The sequence below is a fragment of the Heterocephalus glaber genome, unplaced genomic scaffold (genome assembly GCF_053883595.1).
Source record: "Heterocephalus glaber isolate CG9 unplaced genomic scaffold, H.glaber_assembly_v1.0 deba00001509, whole genome shotgun sequence".
Taxonomy (NCBI): Eukaryota; Metazoa; Chordata; class Mammalia; order Rodentia; family Bathyergidae; genus Heterocephalus; species Heterocephalus glaber.
In genome coordinates, this window is record NW_028258325.1 from 42457915 (window position 1) to 42475861 (window position 17947).

The 17947-nt window shown below is 40.6% G+C and overlaps 1 protein-coding gene across 3 annotated transcripts in view; it reads right to left on the reverse strand.

The window, feature by feature from the left end:
* Usp46 (ubiquitin specific peptidase 46) overlaps positions 1 to 17947 on the reverse strand; it is a 74581-nt gene that overhangs the window by 48829 nt on the left and 7805 nt on the right. For all 3 annotated transcript variants that reach the window (XM_004849725.4, XM_004849723.4, XM_021262350.2), the window contains exon 2: positions 365 to 445. In XM_004849725.4, coding sequence (XP_004849782.1) covers positions 365 to 445 — 81 coding nt within the window. The remainder of the gene's footprint in view (positions 1 to 364; positions 446 to 17947) is intronic.

Below are 17947 nucleotides of genomic sequence, written 5' to 3' on the forward strand. Positions count from 1 at the left end.
AAGGAAGGGCAGGGGAAGGGGGAAAAAATAAGAACCAAGAAAGATTATGTAAAGGTGTGAATTTCCAATGATGAATGTCAGTATACTGTATACCTGAAATGTACCAATAAAATTAAATTTTTTTTAAAAAGTTATGTATCCAAAAGAAACCCCTCAAAGCATAGGGAGGGAAAGATGTAAATTTGAACCACTAATGTAGTAATTAAATTCTTTTCTTCTGGGACAGCTAATACTTTCAAAAATAAATTAAAATGCTCCATCTCCAACATTTTGCTTCCTCTTCTAACTAAAGCACATGAGCAATTGGCATTAAATCAAAATACTTTAAAATGTTTAATAAACATAATGCATTTTAAATACTTACATTGACCAATCCAAAGTAGTGTTCATTGATTGGAAATTGCTCTGGACCAATGTCTTTTTCCAGAGCAGAGGCATTGGTGCCCTAAAAGAGAAAAATAACAAAAGGTCTATTGCATGTAAAATTGACAAGAAAATAAAAGCATACATAAGCTGTTCACTACTGAGACAAACATCTACTCTGGTTGACAAGGTGTTTGGGGATGTTTATGCTGAAAGAAAAAGCATGACAAGTAAACCAGTGAATTAGTTAATACTCTCATCCTTATTTTCCTCTCATCCAACTTATTCCTCTCCTCAACCTGTTTATGTGGCTTCGATTACCTCCCATTAGGAAAGGAGGCATGAGAGAGGCAAACGAGCAAACTATTGCCAAGAACTTCTGAGTAAAACATCATCATAGGGCAGCTACAAAAACCAAGGCACAGAACAAATATTATCTTTTTCAAAGTCAATTCGTTCATTCTGGTAAGGATTTACTGGGCATCCAATGAGCCAGATTCTAGTCTCTAGGTCCAGGCATTGATAAGAGAACAGGGAATAAAACAGACATGTATGCCTGCTTCCATGGAGTTCCCATTTTATACATGAAGACAGTCTGGAACACAAAGCAAATACACTGAACAGTATATTAGGAGGTAATAAGTACAACAGAAAAAAATAGAACAAGAAATGGAGATGGAGACAAGAGGAAGTATGTCTGAAGGAGAGAGAGATGATGAAGGGGGGATAGATACATCTTTAGGAAAATGATCAAGAAAGGTAGGCCTTACTATTCTAAAAAAATATTATGAATAATGGACAAATACATCTGAAACAGTTCTCAGATGCATCAAACTAGTAAGTCAGCCACAAGACAGTCCAACACGATAATTTTAACAGCTATTGGGTACTCTTGCTATGTGCTGGGGATTGAGCTGTTTATCATCCCAACCATCCTTGATCTAAGTACTATTATGATTCTCATTTAACAGACAAGGAACTTAAGGTTTACAAGGTTTAAAAAATCTGTCCTGGTTCACAGTCAGTTAAGGGATAGAGCTAAGAGTTAAACTCAGGAATCAGACTAAGAACTCACAATTTTAATCAAATGCTATACTATACAGAACAAACTTGGGTCCTTACACTTACGAGGCAGATGGCAGAACCACTGAGCTAAAACCCCGGCCCCTATACAGAACAATCTTAACCATTAAACCATTGACTGAGCCCCACTAAGGGCCAGTAACTAGTGACAGATTCTCATTATTACCCTAGGCCTGAATAAATCTGCTGGGATTAGGATGAGTACTAAAGTTCAGTATAATAAGTAGGTGACAGTCAACCCTCATTATCTGTGGGGGAACTGATTCCAGGACCCCTCTGGAGATTTTCAAGTTCCTCATATAAAATGTGTGGTATTTGCATGTACCTACCATGTTAGTCAACTTTCCATATACACTACGACAAAATTCCTGAGATAAATAGTTCATAAAGAGGGAAGATTTATTTTGGCTTATGGTTTCCATCCATGGTCCCTTGCCCCCATTGTTTTGGGCCTATGGCAAAGCAGGTCATCATGGCTGGGACCAGTAGTGAAGGAAACCACTAATCTCCTCACAGCAGGCAGGAAGCAAAGAGAGGAGAAGGGTCCCAATATTCCCTGTAAGAACATGTCCCCAGTAACCCATTTCCTTCCAACCAGACCTCACCTCTAGCACTATCAGCTGAGGACTGAGCCTTTGGGGGACACTTAAGATCTAAATCATAGTACCTACATACATCCTGCTGTATACTTCAAATCACCAAACACAATGGAAATGCTGTGCAAATAGTTCTTAAACCACATTGTATAGAGAATAACAAGAAGTCTGCACATGTTCAGCACAGACTCAATTTTCTTAATATTTTTGATCTGTGGATGACTGATCTGTGCATGCAGAATTTGTGAGTACAGTGGGACAATGGAAGTGTGAGCAGCAGGTAGGATCAGCTACTGTGGCTCTGCCCTCACTCTGCCACCTTCTCACACTCTCAGCCTATCAGAGAAGAGTTGCAGCTCACAGAAACTCAAAGACTTAGGACAGATATAAAGTAAAAAAGACATGTTTCCTAAGAAATAATCTGCTGCTACTACTTATTCTTGGCTCATAATTAGCATCCCCTCTCTCACAGGAAGAAATGGCCAAACAGCAGGCTGACTACAAGTCAAAATGGTCACTTGTCATCGAGCAAACATCACATGCAAAATAACCCAAATCTAAGCAAACAGAACAACAAAAATGACAGTAAATCCTTTTATCATAACATCTTTTGTTTCCACTTGTGTTATGCTTCAGATCTAAAATGGCCCCAAAGCCTCACATGTTTGGAAGGTGAATGGATTATGGGGCTGCTACAGCTGACCCGATGTTGGGAGGTGGGGTCTGGTTGGAAGAGGTGAGTCACTGGGGACGTGATTTACAAGGGTCTATCTTCCTTCCTGGCTCACCAAGAGGTGAGCAGCTTTCCTCTGCCCAGACCCTTCTGCTTGCTGCTTCTGCTCTGGAACCAGCCAACCATGACTGAAACCTCTACAAACTGTGAGCTAAAACAAACCTCTCTTCCTGTAGTTTGCAGGTATAAGGTACTGTGTCTCGGGGATGAGAAAGTGACTAAGACAACTTGTTTTCTAGATCTTTTATACCATCCCACTAATCTAAATTCCTCTGCCTGTCTTCTGAAGAGCTTCAATGTCTGTTGTGGGGCCGGGGGGGAGGTCATTGCCGTCACAATAATGTAACTCCATTTACAAGGCTGAACTTTTGAAATAACACCACTGGCAGGGTTTTATAGTATAGACAAAAATACTATAAATTTTCAATAAAGTTACATCTCAACCATAAATCAATGTAAATGATGGGAATTTAAAATAGCCATAGCCTTTTTTCCAGCAAAATTAAAATATATGGCTCATAGCCCAGGAAAAATGTTAAATATAAAATATAGCACATAGAGATAGATCTTATTAAATCTCTCTTTATGAAAAAAAGCAATATATTCAAGTGGATCCATGACTTTTGCTAGGTGGAAAGTCTTAGATTGAGTCTGCTCTTTTTTCCCTATCTTATTACTTTCCCCTTTGCAGAGAGGGAGCCTGGGGAAGAAGGGTGCAGAGCAACCCAGAGAACAGACCTGGGGGCAGCACCCACTTCGGCAGGGTGCTCGGAGCAGCATCCCACAGCATGCCCAAGGAGAGGTCAAAGTGAGTGAACTATGTCCTTCGTGAAAACTGGCTCTTCCCTAAGGTCAATACTTGCTCTCGCCACACTTAAGGTCAAGCTTGCCCATTCTCTTTCACACACATATGACAGTCTGGAAAGGTCAGAGGAGAAGCTGGCTGGGCCTGATTTGTGATGCTGCTTCCAAACAATTACACCTTCACCTTCTCATCAATACATTCCTCTTTCTGAGGCCCATGGCTCCCACCACTGTACAAGATCCTTCCTTTCTTCTCACCTTGGCTCACCTTTCATTCCACTCCTACCAAAATCCTAGATGGGTTTAAACATCCATGTGGATGAGCCATCTCACAACCTGCTGTCTCAGTGAGTCAATGTCCTGTGTCCCAGGAATCTTTGATTCTACTCCACTGAGCCATCTCTCTCAAAGATGTATCCTGGATCAGGCTGCCACTCGAAATTCTCAAGTCCAGGTGCCCACTATCCACGGCCTTGCCCACTGCTTAAGTATCCCATCCTAGTCACATGGGAACTTTCACTCTGTAGATGATGATTTCTAGGTCCCCCTTAACCTCTCCTTTAGCCATAACAACAGGCCAAAAAAATTTTTTTAAAGGATGAACTAAATTATCTACCTCTTTTGAACATACAAACACAGCCAGACAAATGTGTAACAGTAAAAAGAAAAAAGTCAAACAAACACTAACTAGAGTCTCTGGAATTCACCCAATTCCAGTGGCCCTCAACACAACCCCATATTTTAACACTGTTCTAATACATTCATGCACCACTCCACAATGACTATTTGCAACTTTTCCCAAGTGCCTCAGAACTTCAGCATCCCCTCTCTTCCTCTCACACTACCACTCCCCCTCAAAAAAAAAGTTTTTAACCAGCAGACAGGGATTCCCTTAACTTGCTACTCACAAAACTATATGCTTCTCTCTTGTTAGTGATGGAGATGTCTCTCTTGCCCAAGGATCTCTCTTTTCCTATCAGATCCACCTCATCAGAATTTCAACTTTCATCAGCATCTCCACATTAGAAACCCACACTCCTCCATACACTTCCCCATTATGACCTCATTCTCACTTTTTTGTTTTGTTTTGTTTTTTTGTTTTTGGTTCTGGGGATTGAACTTGGGACCTTGAGCTTTCAAGTCAGGCGGAGAAACCATTGAGCTAAATCCCCGGGCCCTCATTCTCCCTTCTTTAGAGCTTAACTTTTTAAAATAGCTATCTCTGCTGAAATATTTACTGAATGAATCAGATGACTGCTAAGGTTTGTGAGGTGGGACAAGGGAGGAAGATAAAATTGTGTTGTTAAAGCTGAGCAGTGGGGGAGGGGCTCACTATACTCTTCTGTTTATACTTTTACACGAACAGTCAAGCATCATTTAACTATAGGAACACATTCTGAGAAACATGTCATTAGGTGATTTCATTATTGTGTGAATATCATAGAGCATGCTGGTACAGCCGATTACATACCTAGATTAGATGGTATACTGCACAGCCTATAGCTCTTAGGGCTATGATGAACAAAACAACCTCAGATTACCAAACACAAGAGAAAATGATGCAGTTAAGACACATGCAGTCAGCCAGGCATGGTGGCACATGCCTGTAATCCCAGCACTTGGGAGATGGAGGCAGGAGGATACCAGAGAATTCAAGGCCAGCATGTACTACATAGTGAGTTCAAGGCCAGCCTAAACTACATAGCAAGACCTTGTCTCAAAAAAAAAAAAAAGACGCATGCAGTAAACATGAGCTGTATGAGGCTGTTCCTGGAGTAATACCATATTGTTTTACAGTAAACCTTTTATATAAGTAGAAGGAATACACCCTAAAATAAAAACTATAATGGAATATAGAAACTAGCAACATATTTATTACCATTATTGGGTATTTTGTACTATAAATAATTATATGTGCTATACTTTCATGTAACTGGCAGGTCTGTTTCTACCAGCATCACCAAATCCATGTTCTCAGCTCCATTACAATCGTAGGGAACCACTGTCACATACAAGCCCCATCACTGACCAAAAGCATCATTAGCCAGCACATGATTGTATGTACATAGGCAGATAATGTTCCCCCAAAGACCCTTGTCCTAATGCCTAGAATTGGTGAATACATTATCTTCCAAGGGGAAATTCAGATGGTACTAATTCACTAGTCAGCTGACCTTAAACTAGGGAGGATGTTCTGGATGATGTGGGTGGTCCCAGTGTCATCATAACTCTCCTTCACAGTGGCAGGCAGAGCAGAACGATCAGATCAGAGTTATGCAGTGTGTGAGGACTCAACTCTGCAAGTTCTGAAGATGGAGGAAGAGCCATGGCGAAGGACTGAAGGCCACGTCTAGAAACTGGAAAGGAGGAAACACAGTCTCCACTAGAGCCTCTACAAAGAACTCAGGCCTGAACTAGCTTGGCTTTGGCCCAGTTGAGAAACATTTTGGACTTTTGACATCCCGAACTCTAAGACAGTAGCAGTGGCATAGAAAAATGATCCTGTATGTTTGAGGTTTCCCGTTATAAAATCTTCTGTAAGACTTGTCTCTACTTCCTCATTTCCAGATCTCTCCTCAAAAGATTTGGTTTCTATTTCCACTTCTTCCCTGATAAGCTCCAAACATCTCAGACTCTAGCGGGGCACTCTTAGATGGCTGACTTTTTCCAGGGGTGGTCTGAAGCCCTCCTCCAACTCATGCCTTTCTCTCCACGGTCCAGGCAGTATCTACTCACATGGCTTCAATCAGCAGCCACATACCAACCATTCCCAACTTTATCTGCATCTCACTTCTGGGCTACACACTGAGTGAATGTAGGCATTCCCACTTGTTTGCTCACAGTCCTCAATATCCATCTCCCCAAACTGGATCTCTCCCTCCTCTGTTGTTTCCCACTTAGTAAAGGACAACACCATCCTCCTCTTGGCTCATGCCAGAAACCTTGGGGTCACACCCGACACTCCATGCTGCACTCTACCCTCATGTATCACTGTCCCCTATTGATTCACCCTCCTTAAATCTTTCCATTCCCTGCACTTCTCTTTTACTCTGTCAGCTGTGTCTGCCACCAGCTAGGCAAGGGTGAAAGTTTCTGTCATCTGAATTACCACCAGCTCCTCCATAGCCTCCAATGTCCATTTTCTTTACCTCTAACCACTCTGTCCATACTGTGGTGAAGTGTTCTTTTTAAATATAAATCTGCTTTGAATCTTTCAGTGATTTCTCATTGCTACTGCCAATCTCACCTTGCCACTTATTCTCCTGCACACTTTACCTAGCCCAGTGATTACTGTTCTCTCACCAGTTTCCTCCAGTTCCTTACTCATCACCTGAGTGCCCTTCCCTTGTCTTTATACTACCATCCTACAAACCTGGTTTAAAGACCAGCTCCTCGGGGAACTCTTCACAGACCACCTCTGCATTAAGGCAGACCTTGTGACACACAGAACAATGCCCCTTTCACAGATGTCCACATCCCATCCCCAACCTATGGCAATGTTACCTTACATGACCAAAAGGACTTTGCAGAGGTGATTAAATTAAGGATTTTGATATAGAATAATTATCCTAGTTTCTCTGGGTGGGCCCAATATGATCACAAGCATGCTTGTGGGAGGGAGGGAAGCAGGTCAGAATCAGTGAGATTCAATAGTGGAAACAGAGGTCAGAGGTTAAAGATGCTACAATCTGGCCTTGAAGATAGCAGAAGGGGTCATGAACCAAGGAATGCAAGCAGCCTACAGGAATAGGAAAAGGCAAGGAAGCACAATTCTCCCTAGAGCCTCAGAAAGGTGTGAAACTTGGCCACACCGTGGTTTCACAATTTCTGACCTTCAGTACTGTAAAATAATCAAGTTGTGTCTTTTTAAGCTATACGTTTAAGCTATATATGGTACTTTTTTTACAGCAGTCATAGGAAACTAGCATAGCTCCTCCTCAACCTCAACTCCCCATTCAGCAACCTGTGTGTTTCCTCTACATATTGTTACTTATATTATTAATACCTGTCCTATCCTCTAAAATGGTAATGGCAAACCTTTCAGAGACAAGTGCCCAAACTACAACCCAAAACCCACTTACTTATCACAAAATGCTAACATTGCAATTAAACCTGAATACTGTTTTAATTTAAAAAAAAAAACTCATACATTAACATCTTTTGTCTTAAAAGAAAAACAAGACATGTGCCATAGGTTCACAACCACTGCCCTAAATTATAGACATCATGGGAGTAAAAATCATACCTGACCTTCCAATACTAAAATTCCCAGTGACCACAATAACTACAGGCTGGGCAGATGGTTGATGGATGCACAGATATGGATGCCTAGAGATGCCTGAGTAGCTAGAGTGTGCATGCTAATTTGGACATACATGTGTGTATTCTCCCTCCATACTGTTCAATGAGACATGAGTGGTACTCTCCACCACCTTCTCCACTCCTTTTTGCAGACACACTCCAGGAAATGGTTTCTATGGATACACAATGTCACTGATATTGACATTTAGAACCAAATTCTTGCTTCACATGCTAGCATTTTTCTTTGATAACATGAATCTTTGCATCTTTAACAGTTTGGGAGTAAAATATGTTAAATGTAAATGCTGGCATGATTAAATGACATACATGATAAGGAATGCCTTATGAGATGATAATGATGAGTGCTTAAAGATTAATTAGGCAGTATCAATGAACACTTTATTTAAAAGACCAAATCCTTCAACCCTGTAATTCTACTTTTATTTACATATATATTCATACAGGCAGGAAGAGATACACTTTTTCTTTCTTTTTTTTTTGGTACCAGGGATTGAACTCAGGTTCTTGTGCTTGCGAGGCAAGAGCTAAATCCCTGGCTCCTGGAAGAGATATAGAGACTGTAACAAAAGGACCAAATAATTTAAATGTGGCTTAAACAAGATAGAAATTTGCCTCTTTCATGTAAATGTTAAGAGGATTCACCACATGCCTGATGTGGTGGTCTTGCAGTGCTGGGGACCCAGGTTCCTCTAGTTTTGTTGCTTTGTTGTCCTCAAGAGTCCAGTTCTAACTTTGGAATAAAAATGGCTACTCTAGCTCCTACCATTAAATAATCTCTGCGAGGAAGAAGTGGGAAAAATAGGGAGGGACCTTACTCTCTTTCAAGGATGGTCCTAGATGCTCCATGCATTACTTTTCCATATAGCCCTGCTGGCTAGAAACTAATCTAGTCAAGTGGCCATACCAAGCTGCAAGGGACTCTGGCAGGGGTGGTCTTTACCAAGCACCTGTAACCAGGTAAAATTTCTCTTAAATTAGAAATGAAAATAATAGGTACTGAGGGAACAACCAGCAGTATCTCCATGATTCTTGCAGCAAGGTTTATTAACAGAAAAAATTAGAAGTAATTTAAACTTGTTAAATAATTATGGAAATGCATATGATGGAATCCCATCTGGGTATTTTTCAGATAAACATACTCTATAAGCACTACCATGAAAATTTGTCCAAGATACAGTGCTAAGTAAAGACATGGTACAGTGTGTTTAGGACAATCTTGGTAATGTCAGTCATTAAGCAAAGCACATCAGGCCACTATATTCAATGTCTATGCTTTAATGGAAATTCCTAAAAGAACACTTAAGAGATTATTTTCCAGGCCTTTGGTAGGGGGAGTTTTTGTTGACATAAGGTCTTCACCATGATGCTGAGGCTGGCCCAGAATTCCTGGGCTCCACCTCAGCCTCTCAGGTAACTGGAACTAAAGCCACACCATTCTGCCCAATTAACATTTGAGAAATTATTAGCAATGGTCATTGGTGACAGAAAGTGGGGCTGGGAGATGAGAAGGTTATGAAAGGACTTGTCTTTTTATCTTCTCAACTCTTTGAACTTTTTACTATCACCATGAATTATTTTTGTATTAAAAGTTTAGTAAACTAATGCCCTACAGTATAGTTACTTAAGGTCCACAACACACACATCAGAGTTGTATTTGCCCTTTTTTCTTCCCAGTATGTATTTATCTTTGATCTTAGTCACTCGACCTCTCTGAAGAGTCAGTTTCTTGGCTGAGGTCAAGTTGCTGATATCCAGCCTGCCTACTCCAAAGGGCAGCAGAGTGAGTGAAGCAAAACTGGGAATGCTATCAGCACTAAACAAATTGTGGAGTGTGTTGCAAACCCCAAAGCCTGCACTCCTATTGCTAGCACCCAGCACGGTGGCACAAAAGGCAAAATGGGAGGCACTGAAAAGAAATGTTATATGACTAGATGGTGAACAAACAACATATCTAGAGGGGTAAGTCACAGAGTCTGGAAGTATAAGAAACAAAAGTTCTTATTTCTATCAATGGAAAAAAAAGTGGTAACCTTTGAAAAACAATGCAGCCAACTTTATTAAAAATAGACTCTGATCTGGGACAAGTTCCAACAAGAAGACTATAATGTTAGCTTTTCAAAGCACCTCTGAAAGCAATTCTATGACTGCCAAGGGTGCTACCAACACACAGAACAAACAACAACAACCCAGCAAGGATGAATCATAAATGCATAGGTTAGGTATAGAAAGGAATCTCTTTTAAAAATCATTTTTAAAGCAACTTATAAGGAAAATAAGCCAGACATTCTTCCTTGGGGGACAAAACTGAAGAAAAATTCTTGCCCAGGAGAAGAAAACAATCAGAACAATGGGGAGGTCTGTAAGAAACAATGAGAACATTAGCACAACAGGGGTGTGCCTAAAACAAATGTACCCAAGCCAGGAAGGGTCCTTGGAGACTACTTTGATCAAATTTGCCCAAGATCTCCAAAGCCATCCCAGAACATCCAAGTCTGTACCAGTAAGAGGGGACCCAAGAAAGGCCAAAGAGGACATGTAAAGATTACATCTAAGTACACAGAGAATAAATCATTAATTACAGAGCAAGAATTGAAACAGATGACAGGAGTGGTAAATGTTGCTATTAAAACCACATTTTTAAGTCGACATTCAGAAGACTACTTATCAACTGTTCAAATGGCAATAGTACTTAACTAGTTTTCAAAGAGACTAGTATTCCTAGACTTCTGATGATAAAGGCCACGGCCACTTCAGAGCCTTATGGTAAAAGAAAACAAATAGAAGAAGGTGATACAGCCCTAGGTCTCAGGATGAGAAAAGAGCCACCTACAAGGGTTCAGGGATGGCTAAGGAGGAATTAAAGCCGCTGGTGGCTCAGTTGTAACTAATAACAATAACAAATGGCTCATAAATAGCTGTTGGTGTACACAGTCACGTTCCTAAGGACTTTATGTATATTTTACTTATTTTATTCTTTACAATAATCCTATGAGACACCCCTATCTTGAAAATACAACAGAGCCATAGGGAAGCAAATAACTTTACCCTCATTTACACAACACATAAGTAGTGAAACCAGCTTTGAACGCACACAGTCTGGCTCCAGAGTACACGCCCCCACCTACTATACAGTACCATCTCTCAGGAGGCACAGTCTCCTGACAATCACAGAACTGCAAGAAGTGGAGAACAGATGGAGTCACAAAGTTGTCCAGGAGCATCCCTACCTCAGAGCCATGCCTAGAATGGGAACACACAAATCCTTCTCTCTAACATCTGCATAGTGCAATTGGGGTTGGGAGTAGGGAAGACAGGAAACATCAAGAAGAGAGGTTTTTTTCCACAACCATTTCAGGGGCTTTTTATCTAGCCATACAAGAAAAGAACATTAATTTTCTAAAAAGAGAAAACTGTTAAAGAGCAAAAATAAAATCTAAGGAATAAATCACTTTACACCTAATAACAAAATAAGTTGCAATCTTAATTCTCAACTTCTAAATTCATATATAGATACTGACAATAATAAAACAAAAATGATGGAATACACAGAGACAGAGAAACATCAGAAGTATGCAGAACAAAATGTGTTGTTGTATCAATATAGTTCACCTTTCAGTGTTGGGATTATTGAGAGAAAGGGTACGGGAGGAAAGAATTGGCATGAATTACACATAGAAAAAAATTTTATCCAAAGAAAGCTGCAGAATATCTGTCATGCCTTTAATAGATACAAATGCAGTTGTAATATAGAGACTCTCAACTCAAACTATCCAGGCCAGGGCTCTAGCCCCTCAAAGCCCCTTTGGCACACTCTTCTTCCCTCTCATCAATAGTTTGAATGTCACTTCCTCCCTGGCCCCTCTCACAGAATCCTGTCTGTTCCTTAACAGTATTTATCACAATGTGCAGCAGCATAATTGTGATTGTTTACATCTGGCTTTCCACTGGAACACAACAGGTCTGCAGATTACAGCAGATTACAAATGATTTTGTAAATAAAGTTTTACTGGAACACAACAATGATCAATCAATTTACTTACTGCAGATACTTTCACAACACCAAAGCAGAGTTGCATAGTTGTGACAGAGATGTTATGGGCTAAATATTTACTATCTAGTCCTTTACAGAAAAGCTTGTGAGTACCTACCCTAGACCATAAACTCTGTAAGGGCAGCAATTATGTGTGATTCATTTGTCAGCATCCAGTAAAGGGTCTGACATACAGAAGGTGCTTGATAAATTTGCTGATTGTATATACTTGGTCAGCACAGTAAGGGTAGGCAGCATATGCCACTCACTATTCAGAGAACTTCATCTCTATATATTTAATGCTGCCCAATAATCCAGGACAGATTAGTCTTACTCACTCCATTCTACACATGGAGAAGAAAAACAAAGGGAAACTGCCAACCTTGCTCAGCCATTAAGGGGAGAGTGAGAATTCCATTCAGTTCCCAGAATCTGAGCTCTTGACCACAAATCAAGAGGATGCACCTTTTTCATTGATGTTTTTAGTAATTCCTTAACTGCAGCCATAGGGACTGGGCAGAGCCAGGACTGTTTCTGAGCATGTCCCCTCTGGCTGCTGGCTGTCACATGTTATCTAACCACTGGCCACATATCCACAGGGGCTTATGGATACCTGACCTGCTGAGTTAGCAAGTTGGTGGCCATGGAGACTCTGTCCTACTGAGCAACACTGAGCAGGACCCCTCCCTTCCAGCTAAGTCACTGATGAGATCTCACTATCCATACTTCACAGGTGGAGAAAAAGAAATGAAGCTTAAGTCACTTGCAAAGGTCAAGCATTAGCATGAAGCAGCAGTCAGTGGTGACCACTGCTCTACAACCCCGACTACTGATTGAACAGCTACTCCTCTCTGGGCTTTAACAGGGAGCCAGTCACTCCACAAAAAGGTAAAGGGTATTTTATTCTGCAATGTGACAGCATGTATTTCCATCCTTTGTACTAGATAGGGGAAAATTACTCCGAAAAAAACAACATGACTTTATTTGATAACCATTAATAAGAAGACAAAACATCCACTACTGAAGAAAGCTGACCTTGGGATACCTACCTGTATAAGGGTCTGAAGTCATTACAGGAAGGAACAGTAAGCCCAAGCATCTGGTTGATAAAACTGCTGTCCACGTGTTTAGAGACAACACAATGAAATCCTGATGCAGAGGTAAACTTCAGCTCAAAAGTAGGACAAAAACCACTGGGCCTGTGTCTATTTTGTAGCTGAAGGTGGAGGAGGAAATATAGTTACCAACAGTAACTGAACTCGTAAGCTAAAAGCAAGAACCTCATTCCCAAATCTATGTCCTACAAAGTCAAAAATATACCTCCTCTATGATGATGTCCTTCAACCTCCTCCTCTACACTGAGGTCCTCTTCCCGTTGCTTTAGAGAAAGGCCATGTGGGGGATGTGGGGATCGTGGCAAAGACCCAGGTCAAAAAGGCCAGCTCTGCAAATTTTACTACCCAGTGATTTCATCCTCCCATACTCCCCCATCCTTCCATGCCCCTATCCAAGCTCAAGGTCTTCATTTGTGAAAAACTCGACCCCAGCACCCCCTCCTCACAGCATAGGGAGAACTGAAGGACTCACCATTCCTGAATGTGTTCAGGGGAATCCCTACTCTTGGGAACCATGAATACTGTGACATCAGAGAAATTTTAATCTAACATAAGGAAAACATCCTGAAATGTACTGATTATGGAATACAAAGTATAAAATTCTAAGCTCTCTCTCCCCACCACAAATAGAGTGGCAACAGGAGCAAAGAGATGAGCAAGGAGTCCTTAACAGCAATGTTACTCAAAGTATTAACACTGCTGGGTGCTAAGTTCAGAAACTGCAAACATGTATACATGAGTAGATAGAGCAATTTTCTATATGCCACGTTTAGTCATAAAAAATTGAGGTTTGTGTTTTATTTATCTTTGAGTTTTTATTCCATTTTGCTAGTGTTTCTTTTTTATGGTACTGTACAAAAATATTGGTCTGAGACAGATTGAAAATAAAAATAAAATGGGTCCCTTCCTACAGACTTTGAAAACAATTGCCAATAGCAAAACATTTAAGTGACATTTGAGTTCTTTCTCTTAAAACATGTGAATTGCTGCTCACGATCACTTTTTTTTTTCCTCACGTTCACTTCTGAGAGAAATGCAAACTAAAAATACACCAAGACACCGTTTCCCTCCTCCCCTTAGCAAGTTCAAAAGGCTTCTGGATGGCACACTGCTTTCACAAGGTTTCAGGCAACGCAGGTTGCTGGTGGAGGGCAATTTGGCAAAACCCCTCAGTTACAAATGCAAATCCATTTCTAGGAAGTCAGTCAACAGATACAGTTTCACATGTGCAACATGATGTATGGACAAAGTTGTTCCTTGCAACCTTGCTTGAAAAAAACCAAAGACTGGAAAACTACCTACAAGTTCTGGTAGTCAGTGGGGACCTGCTAAGTGAATTCAATACATTCAAACAACTCAACATCCCACAGCCATAAAAAAGAGAATGAAGATGCTCTTTATAGACTCTTTCATGATACAAAAAGCAAGGGGCAGATCAGGAGAGATCCATATATACTATACAGTATCATATAGAGTACTATTTGTGTCTTTAAAAACTAAGGGTAAAGTTAAGGCATATTTGGTTAAATATGCATAAGACACCTCTGATATGGTTTATATCAAAATGTCTCCCAAAACCTCATATACTCATAGGTAGGTTTTTGGGAGGTGAGTGAATTGCAGAAGCAAGATACTCATCAGTGGAATAGTCCTCTGATGAGTTTATTGCTGACTTGCTGTCAGGAGGTGGGATCTCATCAGAAGAGGAGGGTCACTACGGGCACAGTGTGTGTTTGTGTGTGTATCTGTCTGTCTCTCTCTCTCTTTCTCTCTCTCTTACTGTCATGCTTCTCCTCTGCTGTGCTGCCAGCCGACTAGGGGCTGAAACCTCTACAAACTGTAAGACAAAATAAACCTCTTCTTTAACTTGCAGATGTTGGGTATTCTGAACATAGATTTTGAAAATATATTCTTTTGCAGTTTCAAATCTCTGCAATATGAACATTTTTTTACCTATTCAAAAACTAAACACTGAAAAATAGAAACTGGGCTTGGTACTTCATGTATTTCTGAATTAGAAATGGCTAACTGTGTGCACCAAATAACACATAAGGATATGTTATCAACTCATTAGATGACTAAGTATCTTTCACTACATTACGTGCCCTCACTATCAAGAAAAGGAAAAACATTATATCTTGACTATTACAAAAGCTTGGCCATACACCATTAACACTATGCCTTCCAACATTTCGGCCAGAAATCACAGCTTCTTTCTCCTTTCATCCTCCCAACAGCCCCTTCCCTGGTCCTCTTTTGACTGGAAGCCACAGCAAGTTTGCAATGCCTTCATCTTCTCCCCACTGCTCCAGCAGCAATGGGTCTGACTATATGGACCCAGAGAGGAATAGGGCCTGTTCGAGGTCAGCAAACCACAAAGGGACTGGAGCCCAGGACTATGGATGCCTAGCTCAGGGCTCTATCCAATACATTGTTTGTACTTTTCTGCTAATGAAAAGAGGGGACACAGTCAAGACAAGCAGTAATGATGCCTAGTACCAAGCTAGGTACTAGACATAAATGGTTCAGTTAAATCCTATAATGACCGCTCACCTCATTGTGGATGAGAATGAAGTCTTTGAGAGGTACAGAATATCAAGCTCTCACACCCAATACACAGCATGGGAAAACACCAACCAGATCTCATCCACATGCCAATCAAGAAAGCTCCGGACCAGATCTTCATTCTGCAAAATTGCTCTTCTAATAGCCCATTCCTGGACTACAAAGAATCTCTTCTCTGAGCTCCTGTCTCACAACTAGGGGCCATGAAGCCTGGGGCAGGGGAGATCATCTTAGACAGCACACAATGAAATTAACATTTTTAACTTTAGCATTTTTTGGATATATATTTAAAAAGCACAGCCAGGTTTAGTGCTACACACCTGTAATCCCAGCAGTCGGAAGGCTGAGTATCACTGAGAATCACTGAGTATCACTAGAGAGGCAGAAGTATCACTGAGAATTTGAGGCCAGCCTGGGCTACAAAGTGAGTTCAAGGCTGGTCTGAACTACATAGCGAGACGCTGTCTCAAAAAAAAAAAAAAAAAAAAAAAAAGCACAAATCTAGAACATCAAACCCATGACTTAAGAGTTTCGAACAGGAGGTTAAGTTAAAATAAGTAAACAGATTTAAGGAAAATTACTAAGTAAATAAGTCCAGCTGAAACACAGGTAAATTGAAACCAAGAAGCATAACAAACTGGCATGTGAAAGTCGCTGAACTGAGGAACTGGATCCATCCCACTTTCTTCTCTAGAGAAAGAAATGCATGGGAATAATAGGCATCCTATCCCTAGCATATGGTACAACTAGTTCTGAATGTTACCCCATCTTTTTATGTTTTAATGTTTACTAAATGGGGTCATCCTATATGGCTCAGGCTGGCCTCAAACTCACAGGCTCAGGCAATCTTGCTGCCTTAGCTTCCTAAAAGCTCAGCTGAAGGCAGAGGCCACAGCACCTGGCCATTTATTTTTATTTGCCCCTCTACTCTCCATACCAATGTCCCTAGTTAACAATGCACCCTGAAGCTACATTTACATGACAGTGTCCTGTGATGGCTTCATCTTAGGGTGACTCCCAGCTCATTTGTCCTGAATGGTTCAGATTACAACTAAAACAGTAATTTTCTGGGGCCAGGGATTTTAGCTCAGTGGCACTGTGCCTGGCTCTTAAGCACAAGGTCCTGAGTTTGATCCCTGGTACCAAAAAAAAAAAAAAAAAAAGATAGTAATTTTCACTATCCCCTTTTCACTTTCACGTGTCTGATTTGAACTGGACATGGTGGCACATTCCTGAAACCACAGCACTTAGGAGGCTGAGACAGGAGGATGGCATGTTCAAGGCTGTGGCTACACAGTGAGATCCTGTCTCAAGAAAATAAAAGAACTCATGAGAGCTAACCAGGGTCCCATAAAAATGACATTAGTTTCTTCAGAGGGCATGTCCCCAATGACCTAACACCCTCCCACTAGCTCTGCCTCTTAAATGTCCCACCACCTCTTAATGGCATACACTGGGCACCAAGTTTCTAACACATGAAACCTTGGGGGACACACTCAAATTATATCCAAACCACACACCTAGTAGAGCTGCAGCCAGGCATATCCTAAGAGCAGCAATTCTACCTCCAGGGCTGGAAAAATAAAGGCACGTGTGTGTAAAGTCATCAGCAACAAGAACATTCAAGACAGCACTGCTTCCTGAAGAGACTATTTTAGGAACTACCAAGTATCCCTAAGTAAGGGAATACATAACTAAACCAAAGCATCAGTTAAGCCAAAGCATCAGTTAAGCACAGGCCAGTCAGAAAGAATAAACCAGATCTCTAGTTTCAAATGCATCTCCAACCTAATAGAGCACAGAAAGATAGTAGGAAAAGGCCACATATTTTTGTACATATGCAAACATTGATAAATCATTTATGGATTAATAAATATAAGACATGTATGGCGAACACCATACCAACTTCACAAAACTGGTTTGTTCTGGGAGGAAGGATGAGAAACGGGGAAAGGTGAGTGTATTTTTTTAGGTACTATATCAAAAAATATCAATCAAATATAGCTTAATTTAATATCTGCTAAATCTGAAAGGTAGATTTTTGGATATGTGACATATCTTACATTCTTTTTTCCATACTTTTTGGGGTGTTGATGTTTTGTAATATATTTACTTAAGTTTCCTTTAAATCTTCACAGGTGACGTGATATGCAGCCAGACCTCAGAACCCCTGTGCTAGGAGCATAAGTAATAAAAAAAACCTGGCTATTTAATATCAAGAGATACATCTATGGGATGATAACAATCTATAGCTCTTGAAGTTAAATTACTACCTTAAATAAATTTACACTGATTTTAAGAAAGCTTTCACATGGCAAGTGATTTTCAAAAGCCA